This window comes from Humulus lupulus, chromosome 2 (assembly GCF_963169125.1).
Source record: "Humulus lupulus chromosome 2, drHumLupu1.1, whole genome shotgun sequence".
Taxonomy (NCBI): Eukaryota; Viridiplantae; Streptophyta; class Magnoliopsida; order Rosales; family Cannabaceae; genus Humulus; species Humulus lupulus.
In genome coordinates this window covers 56,192,470-56,212,306 of record NC_084794.1, presented here as the reverse complement: position 1 = coordinate 56,212,306, position 19,837 = coordinate 56,192,470, and the positions used below count along the sequence as shown (strand labels likewise).

The following is a 19,837-nucleotide window of genomic DNA, read 5'->3' as shown; positions in this document are numbered from 1 at the left end:
CTGGACAAAAAGTACTACTTACTGGATAGGGATCAACCTACGGACTCTTATAATCATAAAGATTCTTCCTCCAAACAATACGTTGCCCTAAATTGTTTCCTTTCATTCAGTAACTAAAGTGTTCAGGCGCATCATTTTTTTTTATTAACTTTTTCACTTTTTTTATGGTGGTTACATGAAACTCGAGAGAAACCAAGTCATAATCTAAAAATCTTCATCTTCTTCTTTCTATCTATGAAAAGTGCGCTGCAAGTGGTACTAAAAAGAAAGTCAAAGAAATGGATATCATGGGAGGGATTACATGGGAATCAACCACCCAAGCGTGTGTTTCAAGTCACTCTATATATTAATACATGCAACCACTATATGCATGCTAATCTCTATCAGAAAAATAATATATATAGAACGCTACTCAAAGTCTCAAACCTTACGGTTTACCAAATATGCTAGACGCCATAGCTAACTGTATCTCAATTTTTCTTCTCTTAACTCTTTCCACTGCCACTACTCAAACGCAGCCACCTTACAATCCTACTGATTATTTTTTCCTTAGTTGTGGTTCATCTTCTAATGACCAGACTGATACTCAAGGCCGTCTCTGGGAAAGCGACTCGCACTCGAAACATTATAACAACACAGAAGACGTATCTTCAGTATCCATTGCCTCAGAACACGACTCTTCTGTTCCCAAAGTCCCTTACAAGACCGCCCGAATCTTTCACTCCAAATTCAGCTACTTATTTCCCTTATCACCCGGACCAAAGTTTCTCCGTCTTTACTTCTATTCAGCCACGTACGCCAACCTCAGTATATCTGATTCTTTCTTCTCTGTCACTGCCAATGATTTTATTCTCCTGAACAACTTCAGTGTTTATCTTACTGCTTCGGCTATCAAGGATCCACCTCAACCCTATTTCGTAAAAGAGTTCATCATCAACGTGGGCAACAACCAAAAGCTGATCAATATAACCTTCAATCCATCTCCAAGCTCTTATGCGTTCATTAATGGCATGGAAATCGTTTCCATACCAGACAATCTCTACATTAGCAATACAGATGTTAAATCCATCAACTTCGTAAATAACCTTGCAATCCCATTCTCCATTCCAAACCACACTGCTCTTGAGAACGTTTACAGGTTAAACGTCGGGGGTCAGGATGTACTCAGCATAAACGACACTGGATCAATGTTCCGAGCTTGGAAACAGGACTTGAATTACATATATAGTTACAATGTTGGGACAGTTCCTCATCTTCCTAATGTTACAATCCAGTACAACAACGACACACCTGCCTACACTGCTCCGGAGATCGTTTACACCACCTTTCGGGAAATGGATCCAAAAAGTGAAAACAACACCAAGTACAATCTCACATGGCGCTTCCCAGTGGACTCCGGGTTTTACTACCTCGCTAGGCTTCACTTCTGCTCGATTCTTAACGAGGTAACTCGAGAGAACCAAGTAGTGTTTAATATTTATATGAATGGAATGACTGCTCAGCCACAAATGGATGTAATACATTTCACCGATGGTTCAAAAACTCCCATGCACATAGACTATATTATACTTATCAAAGAAGATTTTTTAATGCTCGAGTTGCAACCTGCTTTGGAGGTAAAACCAGATTATTACAACGCTATACTCAACGGTGCCGAGATATTTAAGCTGAATCGATCAGAAGGCAGTCTTGCTGGGCCCAACCCTCCAGAGCTGGACCAAAATCACAAACCAAAGCTAAGCCAAGTAATAAGGAATAGTAAAAACAAGCTCTCGCTAGTTGTCAAAGCTATCACAGTTTCCGGAGTTGTGCTTGGTTTGTTATTCGGTGTACTTTCAGTGATATTCTTCTTTATCCTCCGCCGGAGAAGGACATCGCTCGAACCATCATCCAAGATATGGAAAGGTTCTTCTCTACCCTCCAAGCTGTGTCGTCACTTCACCATCACGGAGATCAGAATGGCCACAGGCAACTTCGACGAGCGACGTGTCATCGGATTCGGAGGCTTCGGCAACGTGTACAAAGGGGACATCGATGGCGATATCGTCGCCATAAAGAGACTAAACCCTTCGTCGAAGCAAGGAGCTAAAGAGTTCATAACCGAGATAGAGATGCTGTCCAAGCTAAGACACATGCATCTCGTGTCTCTCATCGGTTACTGCGACGATCACGGCGAGATGGTTCTCGTGTACGAGTACATGTCACGAGGAACCCTCCGTGATCACCTGTACAAGTCCGATAACCCTTCTCTTCCGTGGAAACGGAGACTCGAGATTTGCATCGGTGCAGCCAAAGGATTGCATTACCTCCATACTGGGGCGAAGCACATGATTATTCACCGAGACGTGAAGTCAACGAACATACTTTTGGACGAGAAGTGGGTCGCCAAGGTTTCGGATTTCGGGTTATCCAGGACGGGTCCGATTACGGAATCGGTGACCCACGTTAGCACCGCCGTAAAGGGTAGTTTCGGGTATATGGATCCGGAGTACTACAGAAGGCAACAGTTGACTGAGAAATCCGACGTGTACTCGTTTGGTGTGGTGTTGTTTGAGATTTTATGTGCTAGGCCAGCTCTGGCGCGTAATTTGCCGAAAGAGGAAGTGGGCCTGGCCAACTGGGCCCAGAAATGTTGCAGAAAAGGGATAGTTGAGCAAATAATTGATCAGAATTTGATTGGCGAGATGGTGTCGGCGGTGTGTTTGAAGAAGTTTGTGGAGATAGCCCTGAGCTGCTTGGAAGATGACGGAGCTGAACGGCCGTCGATGAATGATGTGGTAGGAGGACTTGAATTCGCTTTGCAGCTTCAAGAGAATGCTGAGAAAACTATTAATATTTGTGGATTAGAGATGACGGCGATTAGTACGCCGTTTGGTGAAAGTGGTGACGACTCGTTTTCTTTGGATTCTAGTAATACGACGTTCTTTATTAGTAGTAGTGGGACGAGTAGGGAGGGACCTGATTCAGATAAGTATTACTAACGCATTGTATGCCAATATATATATATAATGTGGTCGTATGACTAGGAATCTGTGTCTAAATCTATAGGCCGGTAATTATTATTAGTTTATAAACATGCAAAAAGATTTGTTTCTATTAATGTTTTGATCCATTTGGTGTTACAAGCCAATTCTTTATGTGCCTCCGAATGTAACTAGTGCAGTAGAAGTAATTTAACATAATTCATTTAAGAATTAGTCTTTTTTTTCATTAATTCTTTTTTATGAAAAGTGGAAAGAAAAAAAATATATGAAAAGTTGATTTCATCTAGGAAATTTTTGTACATAAAGCAGTAGAGAGAGAGAGAGAGAGAGAGTGATTCTATTTTATTACTTACAAAAACAAGAAATTATCACTATGGTGACCTAGTTTTACGCATAGATCCTGGATTGAACATATGGTGAAAAGGCATTTACTGCCCCAAATTGCATTAACACGAGCAAAAAGTTTGAGGGCTTCCTGATGAAAATAATGTGAATCCAACATGTATATACAGAATCAAAGAATGGTCATGATTAAAAAAAAAAGTATCATAAATTAGTGTGGCTAAGCAATGAAAAGAGTTGTGTACTATAAACTGATTTCATGGGTACTTGACAGCACAAACCAAAGGGTAAAAAGTATGTTTACCATAGAGCTGGCTTTGACTTTAAGCCAGCGGATGCTGCCAATCTCAAAATGAGCAAGCGAATCAAAAAAATCAGAAAAAATAAAATAAAAAAAATCTATCCAAGGAAGCATGTAGCACGAAGTCCCTATTTAATAGCAGCAAAAGCTGCAGAGGCACCAGCTGCCTCTGCTATTAAGGAAACTGGCTGACGAGCCTGCAGGCAACACCTATGCCAAAAGGGTGCAACTCATCAAAAAGAAGATTAACACTAGGAAGGACAACTTCTCTACTGTCTCAGCCCTTCTAGCTCAACTTTTGTTGTGCTCCCTGAAGGGGATTCTTCAATTGGCCTTGTGGCAGCCGCATATACAGGCGCTAAAGCATATGATCTAAGTATGCTCCCATCAAAGCTCAACACTTCAGTTCAGCAACGATTTTGGTTAGCCAGTTTTAATCTCTGATGTTCACTCAGTGCTCCAGAAATGGGAGACGAAGGATCTACAAGTGGATTCCACCTTCCACTAGCATAATTCGTTAGCTATCGAGATGGCTCATTGTTTGACTTCTCTTTCTGATAAAGAAGTTTTGCTGCAGGACCCGTTGCTTGATACTCTGCACAAACATCTCGCAATCTTTTTCTTAGGCCTTGCATTGCATCATGATGCTCGTGTAGTGAATCTGCTTGAAGTAATTGGGATGAAACGACCCTTTTGCATATATTAATGCATAACTTTGGACTGAAAAGTGGTACGCCGAATTCCACACTTAGTGGAACCCATTCATACTTCTCTTCATTGGGTGAAAATTGTTGAAACTCTTTCTCCTTGAAAAGTTTTAAGACTCGAATATAACCTACTGTCCTCTCAACTCCATACCATTAGCCAAATAAGCCAACAAAGAGTTAAGCTTTTTACATTCCTCTTCACTCAGTCCCATTTTCTAAAACCTGAAGACTTTTCAGGTTTAAAAGTAAAAAAGAAAAAGAGAATTTTTTTTTATATATAAGTAGTGGCACCTACTTATTTTTTTATTAATATTGAGATTTTTTTTTTCTTTTTCCTTTACTTCTTCTTCTTCTTTCGGCAAACCATGGCAAGGCACCAGACCCAACCACCACCGGTGCAGCTCATCGGTTTCGCCTTGCTCCGGCGACCTCAACTACCAAGCGGCACCGCCCAACTCGCTGTCAATAGTTCGGAATCGCCATTCAAAGTTTTGGTTCGTCAACTTTGACTGTGTTTTCCAGCCAACTCCGACCACCTCTCAACGAGTGGTTGATACCATTGGAACCAGCGTGGAGAGAGGAACAAAACCCACTAAACCATTCCGGACAACTCACTGTTTTTCTCCAATGAGATTATGGGTATCTTCGCCCTTTTGGAATAATTTTCCAGCGACACCGGAGGTCATTTGGGCGAAGGAGTTGTACTTTCGTGATGTACTCATCGAGATGATCATTTTAATATATGTCATGCATATATTCGTCGACGTTTCCGGTACACCACTCACTGCTACCACCAACTGCTACTGTGCACCACTTGGGTGAGGTTTCGGAACTTGAAATTTTAAATATGGTCATATTATATGTCGTTGGACACGATTTTGAATAATGAATGCGATGATGATAATTGTTTGTTCATTTGGTGCACGTAGCAAAAACGTGATATTAAAATTGGACTAAATCACTCTAGGATCATCGTTAAGCTTTGGAGCGTCGCTTTGGGCTCGAATTGATAATTCTAGGTAGGGACTCAACTTGACAATTGGACTTATTTTACTCATATTGAATTTCATTTAACATATTCCAATTTTGATATTTATAAAATGTTTGAAAAATTGAAAACTTAATCTGCATGTTTTCTGATCTGTTCTGAGGGCACTGAATGCCAAATATATTTTTGTTCACTTATTTATGCAGGTTATGATTTTTGGGTTTTATTCAAATGCAGCTGTTATGCTGCCAAATTTTCTAAAATATAAAGGGAATATGTTTCTTTCTTTTCATGTTTACCTGCATTTGGTTATACCGATGAGAGCCATAGTGATCATGATTTATGCATGTTATTGTTTAATGACCTAGTCTCTGTGTCAGCATAGGTAGATTAGGTGTCCACTCGCCTGTAGGTGTAAAGATCTAGCATCTGTATACAGGAAGTGTTCTGAGCCACCCTTGTGGTGGTTATCAGGTCCGGCTACCCGGTTTAGGATGTTAGTTTTTCTATGGTGGGTAACGGTAACTAGGGATCTAGTGGACGGTGTGATGTGCACTTGTAGCTATGCTCTTATGATTATTAGTGATTTCTCTCTATTTTGGTTTACACATGATGATATATGTTTTGTTTTCAAAGCTAACCATGCATGGGTTTTATTTAACTTTTGGGTCCATGATATTAGTTGCTTTCCTACTGAGCTTTATAAGCTCACCTCCTATATCTCTCCCATTCCAGGAACCCAGTGATGCGAATGTGGAAGGTGAAATATTAGTGGAGCCAAGGTGTTTAGCCTATTTCTATTTATTGTCATTGTCTTATCTTTTGAACATTATATATGTATTTGATTTGGAACCTAATGATCGGTATATCTAAAGTAGCTATGTAATAGTAAGGAATGGTGAATGCTAAGTATTATTTTTTGTGTTTATGACTTATTAAATTTAACTGTTTGGTGACTACATAACGGTGGGAATATTATTATTTTATATATAATAATAAATGATCATGATTTTATCACTAATATTTTTATATATATTATAGGAGTTATTTCATTATTTTAACTTATAATTATAGTACTATTTAATATAAACTAAATGATCATTAATAAAGACTATTTTCCAACAAGGGTCAAAGTTTGACCTTTGATCACCCAAGTTATGGATATTACAAATCTTTCACGGCCTAGGGCTCGGGTCGTGACACATTTCCTCCACTATACGAGCAATTGAACCATCAGAATTCTTTAGACGCAATGGAATATCCAGAGTAACGACTTGGCCAGATTCATCAAGGTTGTACTTACTGAGGGGCTGCAATAGCACAGCCGAGTGTTTTAGAAGTGAATTTAAACAGTGTAAGAGCATACCTCCCTTAATTAAATTTCCTTCATACTAGTCCCCCAAGCCTCCTACTGTAGAACCATCCCAAGACCATATGAGAGCCTTCTCACAACTAGCTAGTAGTGCAGGAAGTGTAAGCATTGCCCTTTCATCAAAACAATAGGACACTTTTTAGGGCACTCACCTAGATGCGAGTCCTAAAAACATCTCCTAGACTTTTTAGGACTCGCGAGTCCTTAAACAATTTCTTTTAGGGCTCGCGGAGCGAGTCCTAAAAACTATGTGTGTCCTAAAAATTTGAATTTTTTTTTAACAAACACCTACTGGACTTTTTAGGACACTGATTGCGAGTCATTAAAGAATCTTTTTAGGACACTCATTGCGAGTCCTAAAAACGTATGTGTCCTAAAAGTTTGAATTTTAAAAAATTACAAATTCCCACCAATTTTTTTTAACTAAAATTTTATTATGTATTAAGTCACAAAGAAAAATAAACAACAGTCCATTCTCTCTCTCTCTCCTTGCTCTCTTCCCACATTTCTCTCTCTCTATCTCTCTCTCTCACGAACTCCACAATCCAGCCACGAACGGCGGCGCTCCGGCCACCCCATGCCTACACGCCGCGGCCCACGGTGTTCCCCGGCCCCCGAAACCCCCAGCCCCGCGAGCCCATGGCCTCACGCGCCCCCCAAGCCTAGTCGATGGAGCCTCCAAGTTCGGAAACTTGTGTGGGTTTTTCTCACGAAACCCCACTGCCCAGCCACTTACGGTGGCTCTCCGGCCACCCACCGCCTACACGCGTCAGCCCACTGTGTTCCCCGGCCCCCGAAACCCCCAACCCTGCGAGCCCCTAGCCTCACGCGCCCCCTAGCCTAGTCGACGAAGCCTCCAAAGTTCGACGATCATGTGGGTTTCCGAAACATTTTGGGCATTTTTTGACCACCTCTAGCCACCCCGAGCCAAATGACCACCACCACTGCATTCTTTGTGCTTTGGGCTTCAAAACCAACTAAAGGATCGGACTGAACCACCACCGTGGGGTGGTGGCGTCGCTGTCATAGTTGGAGCTCCGGCGGGAGCTTTGGCTACCATTTAATTTTTTAAAAATTAAAAATAAAACTTTTTAGGACTCGCAATGCAAGTCCTAAAAAACCTCAGTTTTTAAGGCTCTCAAATAGAGAACCCGCGGGGCGCGAGTCCTAAAAATTCGTTTTTGTAGTAGTGTGATAGAAGTTGGCAAGCCACAGTTGTACGTACAACACCAACTTCATCCAAGGCGGCATAGATGAGTGAGAGGGAGGACCAAAATGCACACGAAATGTTGGCCCATGGAGAATTGATGAATGCGAAAGAGGAATAATAGAAATAACAATATCGTAGTCATTAAGAAACAATTGTTCTAAAGTTGTGGGTGCAAGAGACGCCAAGCTTTGACAACGAATTATATCTACGCGATATTTCTTTATCCTCCTTGGCATTTCTTTTCCAACATTGACCCTTCAAGAATTATAGATTCAGAGACCTCAGATTCCACCTGTGAAATCTCTTTATAAATGGAACCATCACAATTAAGCCCATCGCCATCCACCAGTAGGTTCTGATATGTCATTTAAGGTAATATCAGCAACCAAACACTAGTACAAAAATGGCTTTTTAAGGCTCGCTTTGTGAGTCCTAAAATCGTTTTTAGGACTCGCGCCCCACGAATCCTCTATTTGAGAGCCTTAAAAACTGAGGTTTTTTAGGACTCGCTTTGAGAGTCCTAAAAGAATGTTTTTAGGACTCGCATTGCGAGTCCTAAAAAGTTTTATTTTAAATTTTTAAAAAACTAAATGGTAACCAAAGCTCCCACCGGAGCTCCAACGGTGACGGCGGCGCCACCACCCCACGGTGGTGGTTCGGTCCGATCCTTTAGTGGGTTTTGAAGCCCAAAGCACAAGGAATACAATGGAGGTGGTCATTTGGCTCGAGGTGGCTAAAGGTGGTCAGAAAATGCCCAAAATGTTTCGGAAACCCACATGGTCGTCGAACTTTGGAGGCTCCGTCGACTAGGCTAGGGGGCGCGTGAGGCTAGGGGCTCGTGGGGTTGTGGGTTTCGGGGGCTGGGGAACACAGTGGGCCGACGCGTGTAGGCAGTGGGTGGCTGGAGAGCCACCATAAGTGGCTGGGCAGTGGGGTTTCGTGAGAGAAACCCACAAAAGTTTCCGAACTTGGAGCCTCCATTGACTAGGCTTGGGGGCGCGTGAGGCCATGGGCTCGTGGGGCTGGGGGTTTCGGGGGCCGAGGAACGCCATGGGCCAGCACGTGTAGGTGGGGGTGGCCAGAGCGCCGACGTCCGTGGCTGGGTTGTGGAGTTCTTGAGAGAGAGAGATAGAGAGAGAAATGGGGGAAGAGAGCAAGGAGAGAGAGAGAGAGAGAGAGAATGGGTTATTGTTTATTTTTCTTTGTGATTTAATACATAATAAAATTTTAGTTAAAAAAATTGGAGGGGAATTTGTAATTTTTTAAAATTTAAAATTTTAGGACACATAAGTTTTTAGGACTCACAATGAGTATCCTAAAAAGATTCTTTAAGAACTCGCAATGAGTATCCTAAAAAGTCCAGGAGGTGTTTGTTAAAAAAAATTCAAATTTTTAGGACACACATAGTTTTTAGGATGCGCAACGTGAGTCCTAAAATGGTGTTTTTGTAGTAGTGAAAGAAGTAGTTTCCTCATTGCTTAAAGCCATTTTATCCACATTGTTGAAAAACTCATCTGTTTTCACATAAGTTGCGACTCCACTTGAAGGCATTCTAAAACACAATGAAGGCTAGAAGCATGATTTGCGAATTCCTAAAGTTCTCCCTCAAATTTAGCCCCCTCTAATGTACCAAGTTTACCCGCTACATACAGTATCACAGCATGAGATTTTAAGCCTGGTGAAATAGATCCCACCATAAGATATGATGTTATGTTAGCATCAACAATGAAGGCAACAAGAGATAACATTGAACCTGTTGGCCCATACTTTTCAGCCCCTGAAGAATAAGCTTCCCCTTCCAAGGAATTATAATTATCACCATTTATGAAAATATTTGATGAGCCTACACTAGCATGAGAAGACGTCTCTTCATCACTTAGAATGGTCCTGGTAGAACGAGGATCACTTGTTTCTTGAAGAATAGAAACTGGATCAATGACTTTCACTGCCCATCATGATGCAGTGAAAATTCAAACAAAACACAACTCTAAAGGAGAAAAAGCTTTGAGAAGCTTCGATTCTTCTATAGGGTTGTAATACAGGAAAATAATATTCTAGAAGGAAAGAGAACACCATAGCCAAATTCATTCCATTCTACTATGTTTTCGTACAACCCCAAATAAGAAAAAGGTTCTCAATAGCTGGTAGACATCTGGCATAACAAACTCATAAAATGACAAATTACACAATATAAAGTATTATAATAATAAAACCATCCATATAATAAAAGAGCAAATATATATGTATAATTATATCGCCTGCATCAGTTCCCCTCGGGTTGATAAGAACTCATCTCAAGTGGTTCAACAAAAATGGCACTATCATCTGGAGGATAATAGTCATAGAGATCAGACACATTAAATGTGGAAGAAATGTGAAGAGATGGAGGGAGGTCAATGATATATGCATTGTCATTGATCTTCAGGAGAACACGAAAAGGTCCGAGCTTCTTAGGATGAAGTTTGTTATACGTGTCAGGAGGAGCTCTATTTTTGCGAAGGTGAACCATGACTAAATCACCAACGCAAACACTTTCTTGCAATGATGGAGGTCAGCAGCAGCCTTGTAGCGGGCATAAGATTCAACCAGACATTGTTGGACTTCTTTGTGGATATGAGAAACATGCTCAGCTAGTTCAGCAGCAATTTTTCTCTTAGGCTTATGAAGAGATGAGCGTGATTAGGAGCCTTGGAATAAACAATAGAGAAGGGTGAGAAACCAGTGGATCGATTAATCATGCTGTTGTAGGCAAATTCTGCTTGAGCAAGGTTTTGGTGCCATTGCTTGTGATTGCTCTCGGCTAAACAACGTAGCATATTTCCTAAGGTGTGATTTACCACCTTAGTTTGGCCATCCGATTGAGGGTGGGAGGCGCTACTCATATTGAGGTCTATGTCAAAGCGTTTCCAAAGCTCACGCCAAAAAGGGCTCACGAATTTCACATCACGATCAGATGTAATGCTGCGTGGAATACCATGGAGATTAGGGGTATACACGGTTTGGTTTGGTGAGGTTTAGAAGAATTTTAAAACCAAACTGCTCGTGCAGTTTTTTCAAAATGAAAAACCAAACCAAACCATTAAAATTAAAAAATCAAACCATAAATAAACGGTTTTGTGCAATTTGGTTTGGTTTTAACCATATAACCAAATTATTAAAATTTTAAAAAAAATTATTATAAAATAATTAACTAAATAATTGTATTTAAACAATAATAGTTTTAGCTTTACTTTTAAGACCATAAAAGTCTACAAGAAGCTTATTGTCTTTGTTGTTGTAAGTTTAAGTATTTTGAATCATTTTATAAAAGTGAGAAAAAAAAATGTTTACTTTCTAAACAATGGGGACTTTACATTTCTCTTTTTTTAGTTTTAAAAACTTGTGCATGTATTAAATACTACTAAAAACGTATCCTAAACAATTAAATTGTTTGGCTTTGATGGTTTGGTAGACTTTATATTAACTTAAGTGTAGGGGTTCAAACCTTGAACCATCATTCCTAAAAATTATTTTTTTAGAAAAAATCACGGTCCGGTTCGGTTTAATTGGTTTTAAAAAATTAGAAATCGTGACCAAACCATTAAAGTTGAGCGGTCCGGTTAAACCGAACCATCGAAAAACGGTTTCACCGGTTACGGTTTTTGGCGGTTTGGTGCGGTGTGGTTTGGTTCCAAACCATGGTTTGCAGTTTATATGAACACCCCTAATGGAGATGAACAACTTCTTGAAAGAAAAGGACAGCAACATTATTAGCATCAAACGTTTTATGACAGGCAACAAAATGGGCCATTTTGGAAAATCGATCGACCACCACCATCACCGAATCGGCATGTGTTCAAGTTTAAGGGAGGCCCAATAAAAAGTCCATGCTAAGATCCTCCCAAATGTGAGAAGGAATAGGCAAAGGGGTGTAAAGCCCAGCGTTTTGAGCGTGTCCTTTAGATCTTTGACAAACAACACACTTTTCGACGTACAGAGATATGTCACGCTTCATCTTTGGCCAGTAAAAACGTTCTTCCAACAAGGAAATTGTCTTATCATGTCCTGTATGAGCGGCTAGACCACCTTCATGCATCTCCTTGATGAGATGTTGACGCAATGAAGTATTAGGTTTACAAAGTTGGTTTCCTTTGAATAGAAAACCATGGTGAATCAAGAAGTCCTCTGATGGCTCATGGAGTAAGCATTTGGTCCAAATCGTGTGGAAGTCTTCATCAAACTCATAAAGGTCTTTCAAGCTTTCAAAGTCTATTATCTCCGCACAAGGAGTGATGAGTAAGGAGCCCTTTCTATTCAAGGCATCAGCCACACGATTTTGATGTCCTACCTTATGGATAAAAACAAAACTAAACTTTTGCAAGTAAAAGACCCAACGAGCATGCATGCGACTCAAATTATTCTGAGAATTAAGAAATTTAAGGGACTCATGATCACTTCGAAGCACAAATTCCTGATGTAATAAATAATGCTCCCAATGTTTAAAAGAACGCACCACGACATATAATTCTTGCTCATAGGTAGACCACCGCTACCTACTATCACTGAGCTTCTCACTAAAGAATTCAATTGGTCGACCCTCTAGAAGGAGAACAGCCCTTATGCCTATCATACATGCATCTGTCTTGACCTCAAAAGGTTTGTCAAAATTCAGCAAAGCTAAAACTAGAGCATCACTCAATTTAGCTTTAATCAGAGCAAAACTAGCATCTTGATCAAGACCCTATTCTGGTTGCTTTTGTTTCAAACAATCTGTGATTGGTGCCATAATAGTGTTGAAGCCATGGATAAAACGGCGATAGAAAGTGGCCAAACCATGAAAACTTCGAATATCATGAATGGTTTGGGGAGTAGGCCAAGTAGTGATAGCAGCAACTTTAGAATCATCAACCTCAATGCCATTTTCGATAATGATAAATCCTAAGAACAACAAGCGATTGGTAGCAAAATCACACTTCTTAAATTTCAAGAATAATTTGTTGCCACGTAGTGCTACAAAAACTGATCTCAGATGGTCAATATGAGATGCTTCATCCTTGCTAAATACCAATATATCATCAAAATATACCACTGCACACTTGCCCATGAATGGTTTCATAACTTGATGCATGAGACGCATAAAAGTGCTTAGGGCATTACAGAGGTCGAAAGGCATGACTTGCCATTCATAAAGTCCTTCTTTAGTCTTGAAGGTTGTCTTCCACTCGTCTCCTAGTCGAATACGGATTTGATGGTAGCCACTCCGCAAGTCAAACTTGGTAAAGATTCGAGAACCCGCAAGCTTATCTAACATGTCTTCCAAACGCAACATCAGAAAATGATATTTAACTGTGATTTTGTTAATAGACCTGCTATCAACACACATACGCCATGAACAATCTTTCTTAGACACCAACAGAGCAGGCATCGCACATGGGCTAAGGCTTGGGCGGACATATTGTTTGGCTAATAAGTCATCCACCAACTGTTGTCAAATGTCTTATTTTCGAGGACTCATTTTGTAATGAGGAAGGTTTGGCAAAGTAGCTCCAAGTATCAAATCTATTTGATGTTGGATGTCACGTAAAGGAGGCAAATCATTGGTTAAGTCTTCAGGATGAAGGTCTGTTAATAAGGGATGAATCATTGGAGGGATGTCAACATGGAGAAGATGGGGTTGTTTAACTCGTAAAGCTAGAAGAAATTGACTCTCTCGAACACTGGAATGGAGTTCAGACCCAGCACATGTGAGCAAAATGCTATTACCACCGTGAGGTGAGGCAATAGAGGGATTAGACGACACAAGTAATATCTTATTTCCTTTCCATAAGAATCAGTAAGTGTTCTCACGACCATCATGAGTAGTATGCATATCAAATTGCCATGGTCTGCCTAAGAGTAATTGACACGCATCCATTTCAAGCACATCACAAAGAATTTCAGTGGCATAATGTTTCCCTATGGAGAAGGAAACTCGACAAACTTTCGTTACCTTAGTCTCGGTGCCTTTTTTTATCCAAAAATTTTTGTAAGGTGTTGGATGTTTTTCAGTAGGAAGTTGTAACGCCTTAACAAAAGCAAGGGAGACTACATTTTCTATGCTTCCACTATCTACGATAACATCACAAACCTTCTTAGCAATAGTGCACCTTGTTCGGAACAAAGCATGGCGTTGATTAGCAGTGGGTCGCTTTCATGCTAGAAATAATCGTTCCAATACTCCCCAAAACAGAACATGATCTCCTTCATCCCCACGAACAATTTCCACATCCTCCAAATCATCACACACCTGTTCTTCCTCATTTGTACCTTCATCTCCATCTACTATATCAACTTGTCTTCGCATAGGGCATTCATTCGAGTGGTATCCCGATTGATTGCAACGAAAACATTTTCCAACAGTAGGTTTAACATAAGGATTGTTAAACTGAGAAGGTTTAGGTAAAGGAACTGGTTGCTTACCCTGTGACTTCAAAGGAGTTGATGTATCAGTAAGAGAACGAGTTTGGGTTTGAAGGGAGCTTCGATTAGGCATTTGGTTTGAACTGTTCCGTTGTTGTTCAAGAAAAGGCCGAACATACAAGTTTATATATGTGTGACGGGAAAATGATGAACGTGGGGTTGGCCGAGCTAACTATGCCTCCACACGATAGGCAAGGTTCACTACCTCAGATAAATTCCAGATCAAACGTAATTCAAGTTTATCCCGGATAGCCTCACGAAGTCTTCCAATATAGCGAGCAACCTGCTGCCACTCAGTTTCATTAAGATTATTCCGAGCACTCAAACGATAAAACTCCTCTGTATATTCATTCACCGAAAGAGTACGTTGGTGGCAGTGTTGATATTGTTGATACAACATTTGTTCGTAATCAGCTGGAAGAAATCGAGCACACATCAATTGTCTCATTCGAGGCCAACTTTGAACTTTCCCTTTTCATTCACGTTGCCTATTCAACTGCATCTATTCCCACCATGCCGAGGCTCCTCCTCATAGTTTATAGGCAACTAATTTTACTTGCTTCCCATCTGGAATATCCATATAATCAAAGAAATGTTCCACAGTCTGCACCCAATCAAGGAAATCTTCTATGTGTAAATGTCCATAAAAACAAGGGATGTCGATTTTGAGCTTATACTCTGAATGTTCACTCCGAGTATTATGCCAAGGACAGTGTGCTCATCGTGGGTACCTTGGTGGGTCTGCTACCCATTCTTCAACATCTTCGTCAGTCTCCGAATCTTATGGTGCGAACCGCCGATGAGGACCAATGTCATCATCAGACTCAAAAAACTCTGGTGCAGCTGGTCGTTCAAATCGACGAGCCCTTCAAGGATTTTGAACAGCCATCATTTCTTCAGGAGCAATCGGTGGTGTTGTTCTGTCATTCCGATCTCTGGGATTTTCATTCCTGCCGCTCGTCACAGTGAGAAGTTGTCGCACATCACGAGATAATGCTTCCAGCTTCGCATCCATGGTGGCGTAGGAGGCCCATAAAGCCTCCACACTCTGATCGTCATCAATAGTGTGGCAATCTCCACTACTGTTTCTAGCCATCAGTAGCTATGGCTGACCTGGCTCTGATACCAAAAATGATGTAGTGAAAATCTAAACAAAACACAACTCTAAAGGAGAAGAAGCTTTGCGAAGCTTTGATTCTTCTACAGGGTTGTATTACAGGAAAAACAATATTCTAGACAGAAGGAAAAAACCATAGCCAAATTCATTCCATTCTAATTTGTTTTCGTACAACCCTAAATAAGAAAAAAGTTCTCAATAACTGGTAGACAACTGGCATAACAAACTTATAAAAAGAAAAATTACACAATATAAAGTATTATAATAATAAAACCATCCATATAATAAAAGAGCAAATATATATATATATATATAACTATATCGCCTGCATCACTTCCTAATCGACATGCAAAAGATGCAGCCGACTGGAGCTGTGAAAGGTTAGTCTGTAATGTCACAGCAAGCTCGGCAACAGTGGCATTCTCACTTGAAACAAGGAACACTGCATACAGTACTAACTCATCGATCTTCACGAGACTGTTCTCTGTTGGAAAGAAACCCTTCAAGCTTGGAAACTTTAAAGCGGTCATCGGAGTAAACAAGAACATCAAAGTATATTAATCCCTGCCGGTAAAGAACCTTGATAATGTCTGGATCAAACACGATATACGAATTGGCTTCTTCCTTGCAAACTTTATCAATGGTGGCCATTTCTTCTAAGAGTCTCTTATATTCTTCCAATGTAAAGATTAGGAAACAAACTCCCCACCATGATTCAATTTCTAAATCCACAGGTAATTGGGTTGGTAAAAGTTCTTTTGCAATTGACTTGTTAATCTTCCACATGATTTTCTTAGATCTGCACTTGTTCATTATATCAATAAATTCATTTCTTCCCATGCCTGTAAGCCGCAATGCATCTGCAGCACTAAAATTTGGGACGCTGTCATAAGGTTGCTCATTCTTCATGACCTCAAAAATCATATCGCAGTAGTACTTAAAAGGCGATACTCTCTTTACACGGGAAACATACTCTGCAAGGTGATAAGGAAACAGCAGCGCTAAATTCTTTCGCAAGTATCTCATCAATTCTTCGTAATATTAAGCTTATTTGCATATTTTGCTAACAAAACAAGTGCTCCATGGAAGTCTTTTATTAATGCATTGTTCAACTATTTATATATATATATATATATATATTTCTATGCCATTCTTCCTTGGAAGCCAAGGTGGCTTGAAGCCGTTTGGGTAAGCTCTTCCATAGGCATTTATCTTTGATTGCTTCCAATACCAACAGCTCCTCGATCGTCGCTGGAACACGCTGGATCCTTTTCACAATCACCTAATCTGCTCTCTGAAGCTGATAGTGTGGTAAATTTCATCAGGAATTTGGAATGGGAGGGAGAGATCTGTCAATGGAAGAAGAATGTGGGTTGTTATAAACAACAACTACTGGATCGGTATGCTTCCCACAGTTGAATCCTTAGCATAGGGAAACTACTCAGTGTGTGTTGTTAATACGAAACGATCACTCAGTCAAGGCCTAATAAAACATATATTTCTCTTTCTCGGTCATTGGAAGAACTGAACGGATGGATTATTGTGTCCAACATTTTCCATCTTACAAGTCATGTGGAAGTTGTTCCGATCATAATATTCATGTAAAGTTGGATTCTGCAATTGCAAGTGTGTAATTTAAGAAGTGAAAATTACATTTTATATGGATTTTTTTAACAAAGTTTGCAAAAATATGGCTTTTTTTTTTCAAAAAAAGTTATCTATGGATTTTTATAAATTTAATCACTTTTATGGGGTTTTTTCCCATAATTTTGTAACAAATCCTGATTATGCCATATTTTTATTACTAATGAGAGTTTATTAAGGTAGAAGGGTAGTTATGTAAATTCATTTTTATTTTATTTATTTTAACTATTTTAGTTTACCTATTAATTCAAAATTATTAACTTTTCTGTTTTTACATTTTTTATTGTTTTAATGTTTTATTTATTACTTTTTTTTTCTTTCTTTTTTTTTTTGGATTTTCTAAAGCAAAGTAACTTTGAAATTTATATATATGAGAGTTTGTGATAGAAGAAAGTAAATGTTTTTTTTTTTTGGATTTTAGATTGTTATAGTGGGTTATTTGGCTTGTATTGTTATTTCAGGGTAACTAGTTTCCCTATATCGTTGTTTTGCTGATATTTTTTAGGTAACTAGTTGCCTTCATGCATGTTTCCTTTTCATGTTTTTGGTAACCAGTTACTTCCTTTGCTGACATATTTATGTTGATGGTGACATTGATAAATAAGAAGTAAACAAACTCAAGAATTTAGTTTGAAAGGAATTTATAAGTTTGTGTAATCAATCAATGTGTTTAAATTTGAAATAGACTTATTAAAACACTCAATAATAATTAATGAATATGAAATTCACTCCTTTAATGAATAAAGCCATGATAAGTTTGTTTTACTGTAAAATATGAAGCTATGTCTTTTGCTTTTTCTACTTGTTTGGCTTCTCAATTGGAGCATTCCTGGTTGCCCACATTTCCCACATGTGATTATTATTTTTGGTTCTCTTTTTTATCTTATTATTTTCTTTATTGGTATTCCTACAGGGATTATTGCCTTTTGGAGGCAGCATGATTATGTCCAAGTGTTGTGTGAAATTCCATTCATCTTTATGGGGCAAATGATGAACATTTTATTGATACAACGCTTTCAACGCTTATATTTTGTAGAACCTCGCACAGTTTTCATATACTCCCAAGTTTCTCTTTGCAATTACATCTATTGCATGCCCACAAGGCATTTCATCTTCTTGAAACCTATTGCAGGTACATGTTCTATTGTGTATATTTATTGTGAAATTCATACCATTTTCATCGCAAACTTGGTATTCTATTGGGTTGAAAGGCAAGACTTGAAAATAGTATTGTCATGAAATAAAATAATATAATAAACATTTTAACTAGAATTAACATTGAAAGTATCTAGTTATCCTTCTGTGTAACGTAATGTTTTTTTTTTTTGCTGTTACATAAGGTAACTGGTTACCATCCACTGAGAGATTAAAAAATAGTAAGAATAAGTTAAGTTGCATACCTCCTCCTTCATTTTTGAAATAATGTCATGCCTCAATTCATTATTTGTTGCTGTGGAGACTTTTGTGAATGTTCTGTTTGCCTCCAAATTGAACCAATGAAGTAGTATTGTCCATTTATGCAAATTTTGGCAACAATTAAGGAGTTAGTATGGTGCCAGTTGACAAGGTAACTGGTTACCTTTTTCTTACTGGTTTTTTAAATAGTTTTTCATTTTGCTGGAATCAACTTTTGGAACGAAAAATTTCTATTCAAAATACAAAATGCAAATATTCATTTCTAGTTCTTTTTCTTTATTCATAACAAATTATATATATATATTCATTTTATATAAATTTAAAGCATGCTTTTATAAAACTCATAGTAGCTAAGAGCTGATTTGATTGTGTTCTTGTCCTTTTAAGTTTGTCCTTGCTCTATTTTGTTCACTCTGTAATCAAATATTACTATTAGGATTTCCTTCAATTTCTTTTTTCTTTTTGTATTGTCTTCAATTATAAAATCAGCTACTTCTTCAGCAAGGTGAGGTATGTATGCCACATTGATGCCCCCATTTATTGTGCTTGACATTCCTTCTTCAAGTAACATTTGTTCATTGATGGAAGCTTTGTTTGCTTGCATTAATAATGTTCCCACCTCCATTTCTTCTATTGTAGCTTTCTGATTTGCTAGTTGAAGAAGGTTATTTTCATCACTTGATTCTTAAACTATAGTGACACACAATGGTAAGTCTGTTATTTTTGCAGCAACTCTTTTCTTTATTTTCATGTAGAACAACACTGAATTGTCTGTTTCAACCTTCATTGGTGGTGTTCCTTTGACTCTTTGATAATAAACTTCAATAGTTGCTCTTGTTTCCTTTATCTCATCTTTTATCAAATTTACCAAGTTGTCAAGAGAAAATTTTTGTGGAATCAATATCCCAGTCATTAGGTACCCTTCGTACTCGTTTTTTTTTTTAATTCCACTTGCCTCCAAATTGAACCAAAGAAGTAGTATTTTCTATACCTGTAAAATTTGGAAAATTTTTAAGGAGTTAATTGGTTGTAAATGGTGAAGGTAATGGGTTACCTTAGTTTGCAATTACATACCTTACTGAAAAACTTAATTTAAAAAATGACAGTTTTTCAAGGTAACTGGTTACTTTGTTGTTACTGAATGTTTTGGCATTTAGAATTCAAACCAATATCAAATGATTTTTTATTGAAAAAAAATTAGAATTTAAAATAATCATGATTCTTGTTTTTTTTCTACTTTTGGTCACTGATGTAACCATATTAGTAGGTTTAAATAATTTTTTTTTTTCAAATTTCAAGTTAAAAAATTGTTTTTTTT

The 19,837-nt window shown here is 38.6% G+C and overlaps 1 protein-coding gene and 1 pseudogene across 1 annotated transcript; one reads left to right on the top strand and one right to left on the bottom strand.

The window, feature by feature from the left end:
* Positions 1-393: 393 nt before the first annotated feature.
* On the top strand, positions 394-3,149 carry LOC133817857 (receptor-like protein kinase FERONIA). The gene has a single exon (XM_062250478.1). It carries the CDS (start codon positions 444-446, stop codon positions 2,979-2,981), a length of 2,538 nt encoding a protein of 845 aa, XP_062106462.1. The 5' UTR covers positions 394-443; the 3' UTR covers positions 2,982-3,149.
* A 309-nt stretch (positions 3,150-3,458) lies between these two features.
* LOC133814278 (uncharacterized) lies at positions 3,459-19,144 on the bottom strand (annotated as a pseudogene).
* Positions 19,145-19,837: the final 693 nt, after the last annotated feature.

Excerpts from the sequence above, each read along its gene's own strand:
- LOC133817857 (XM_062250478.1), top strand. The coding sequence starts at position 444 with ATGCTAGACGCCATAGCTAACTGTATCTCAATTTTTCTTCTCTTAACT.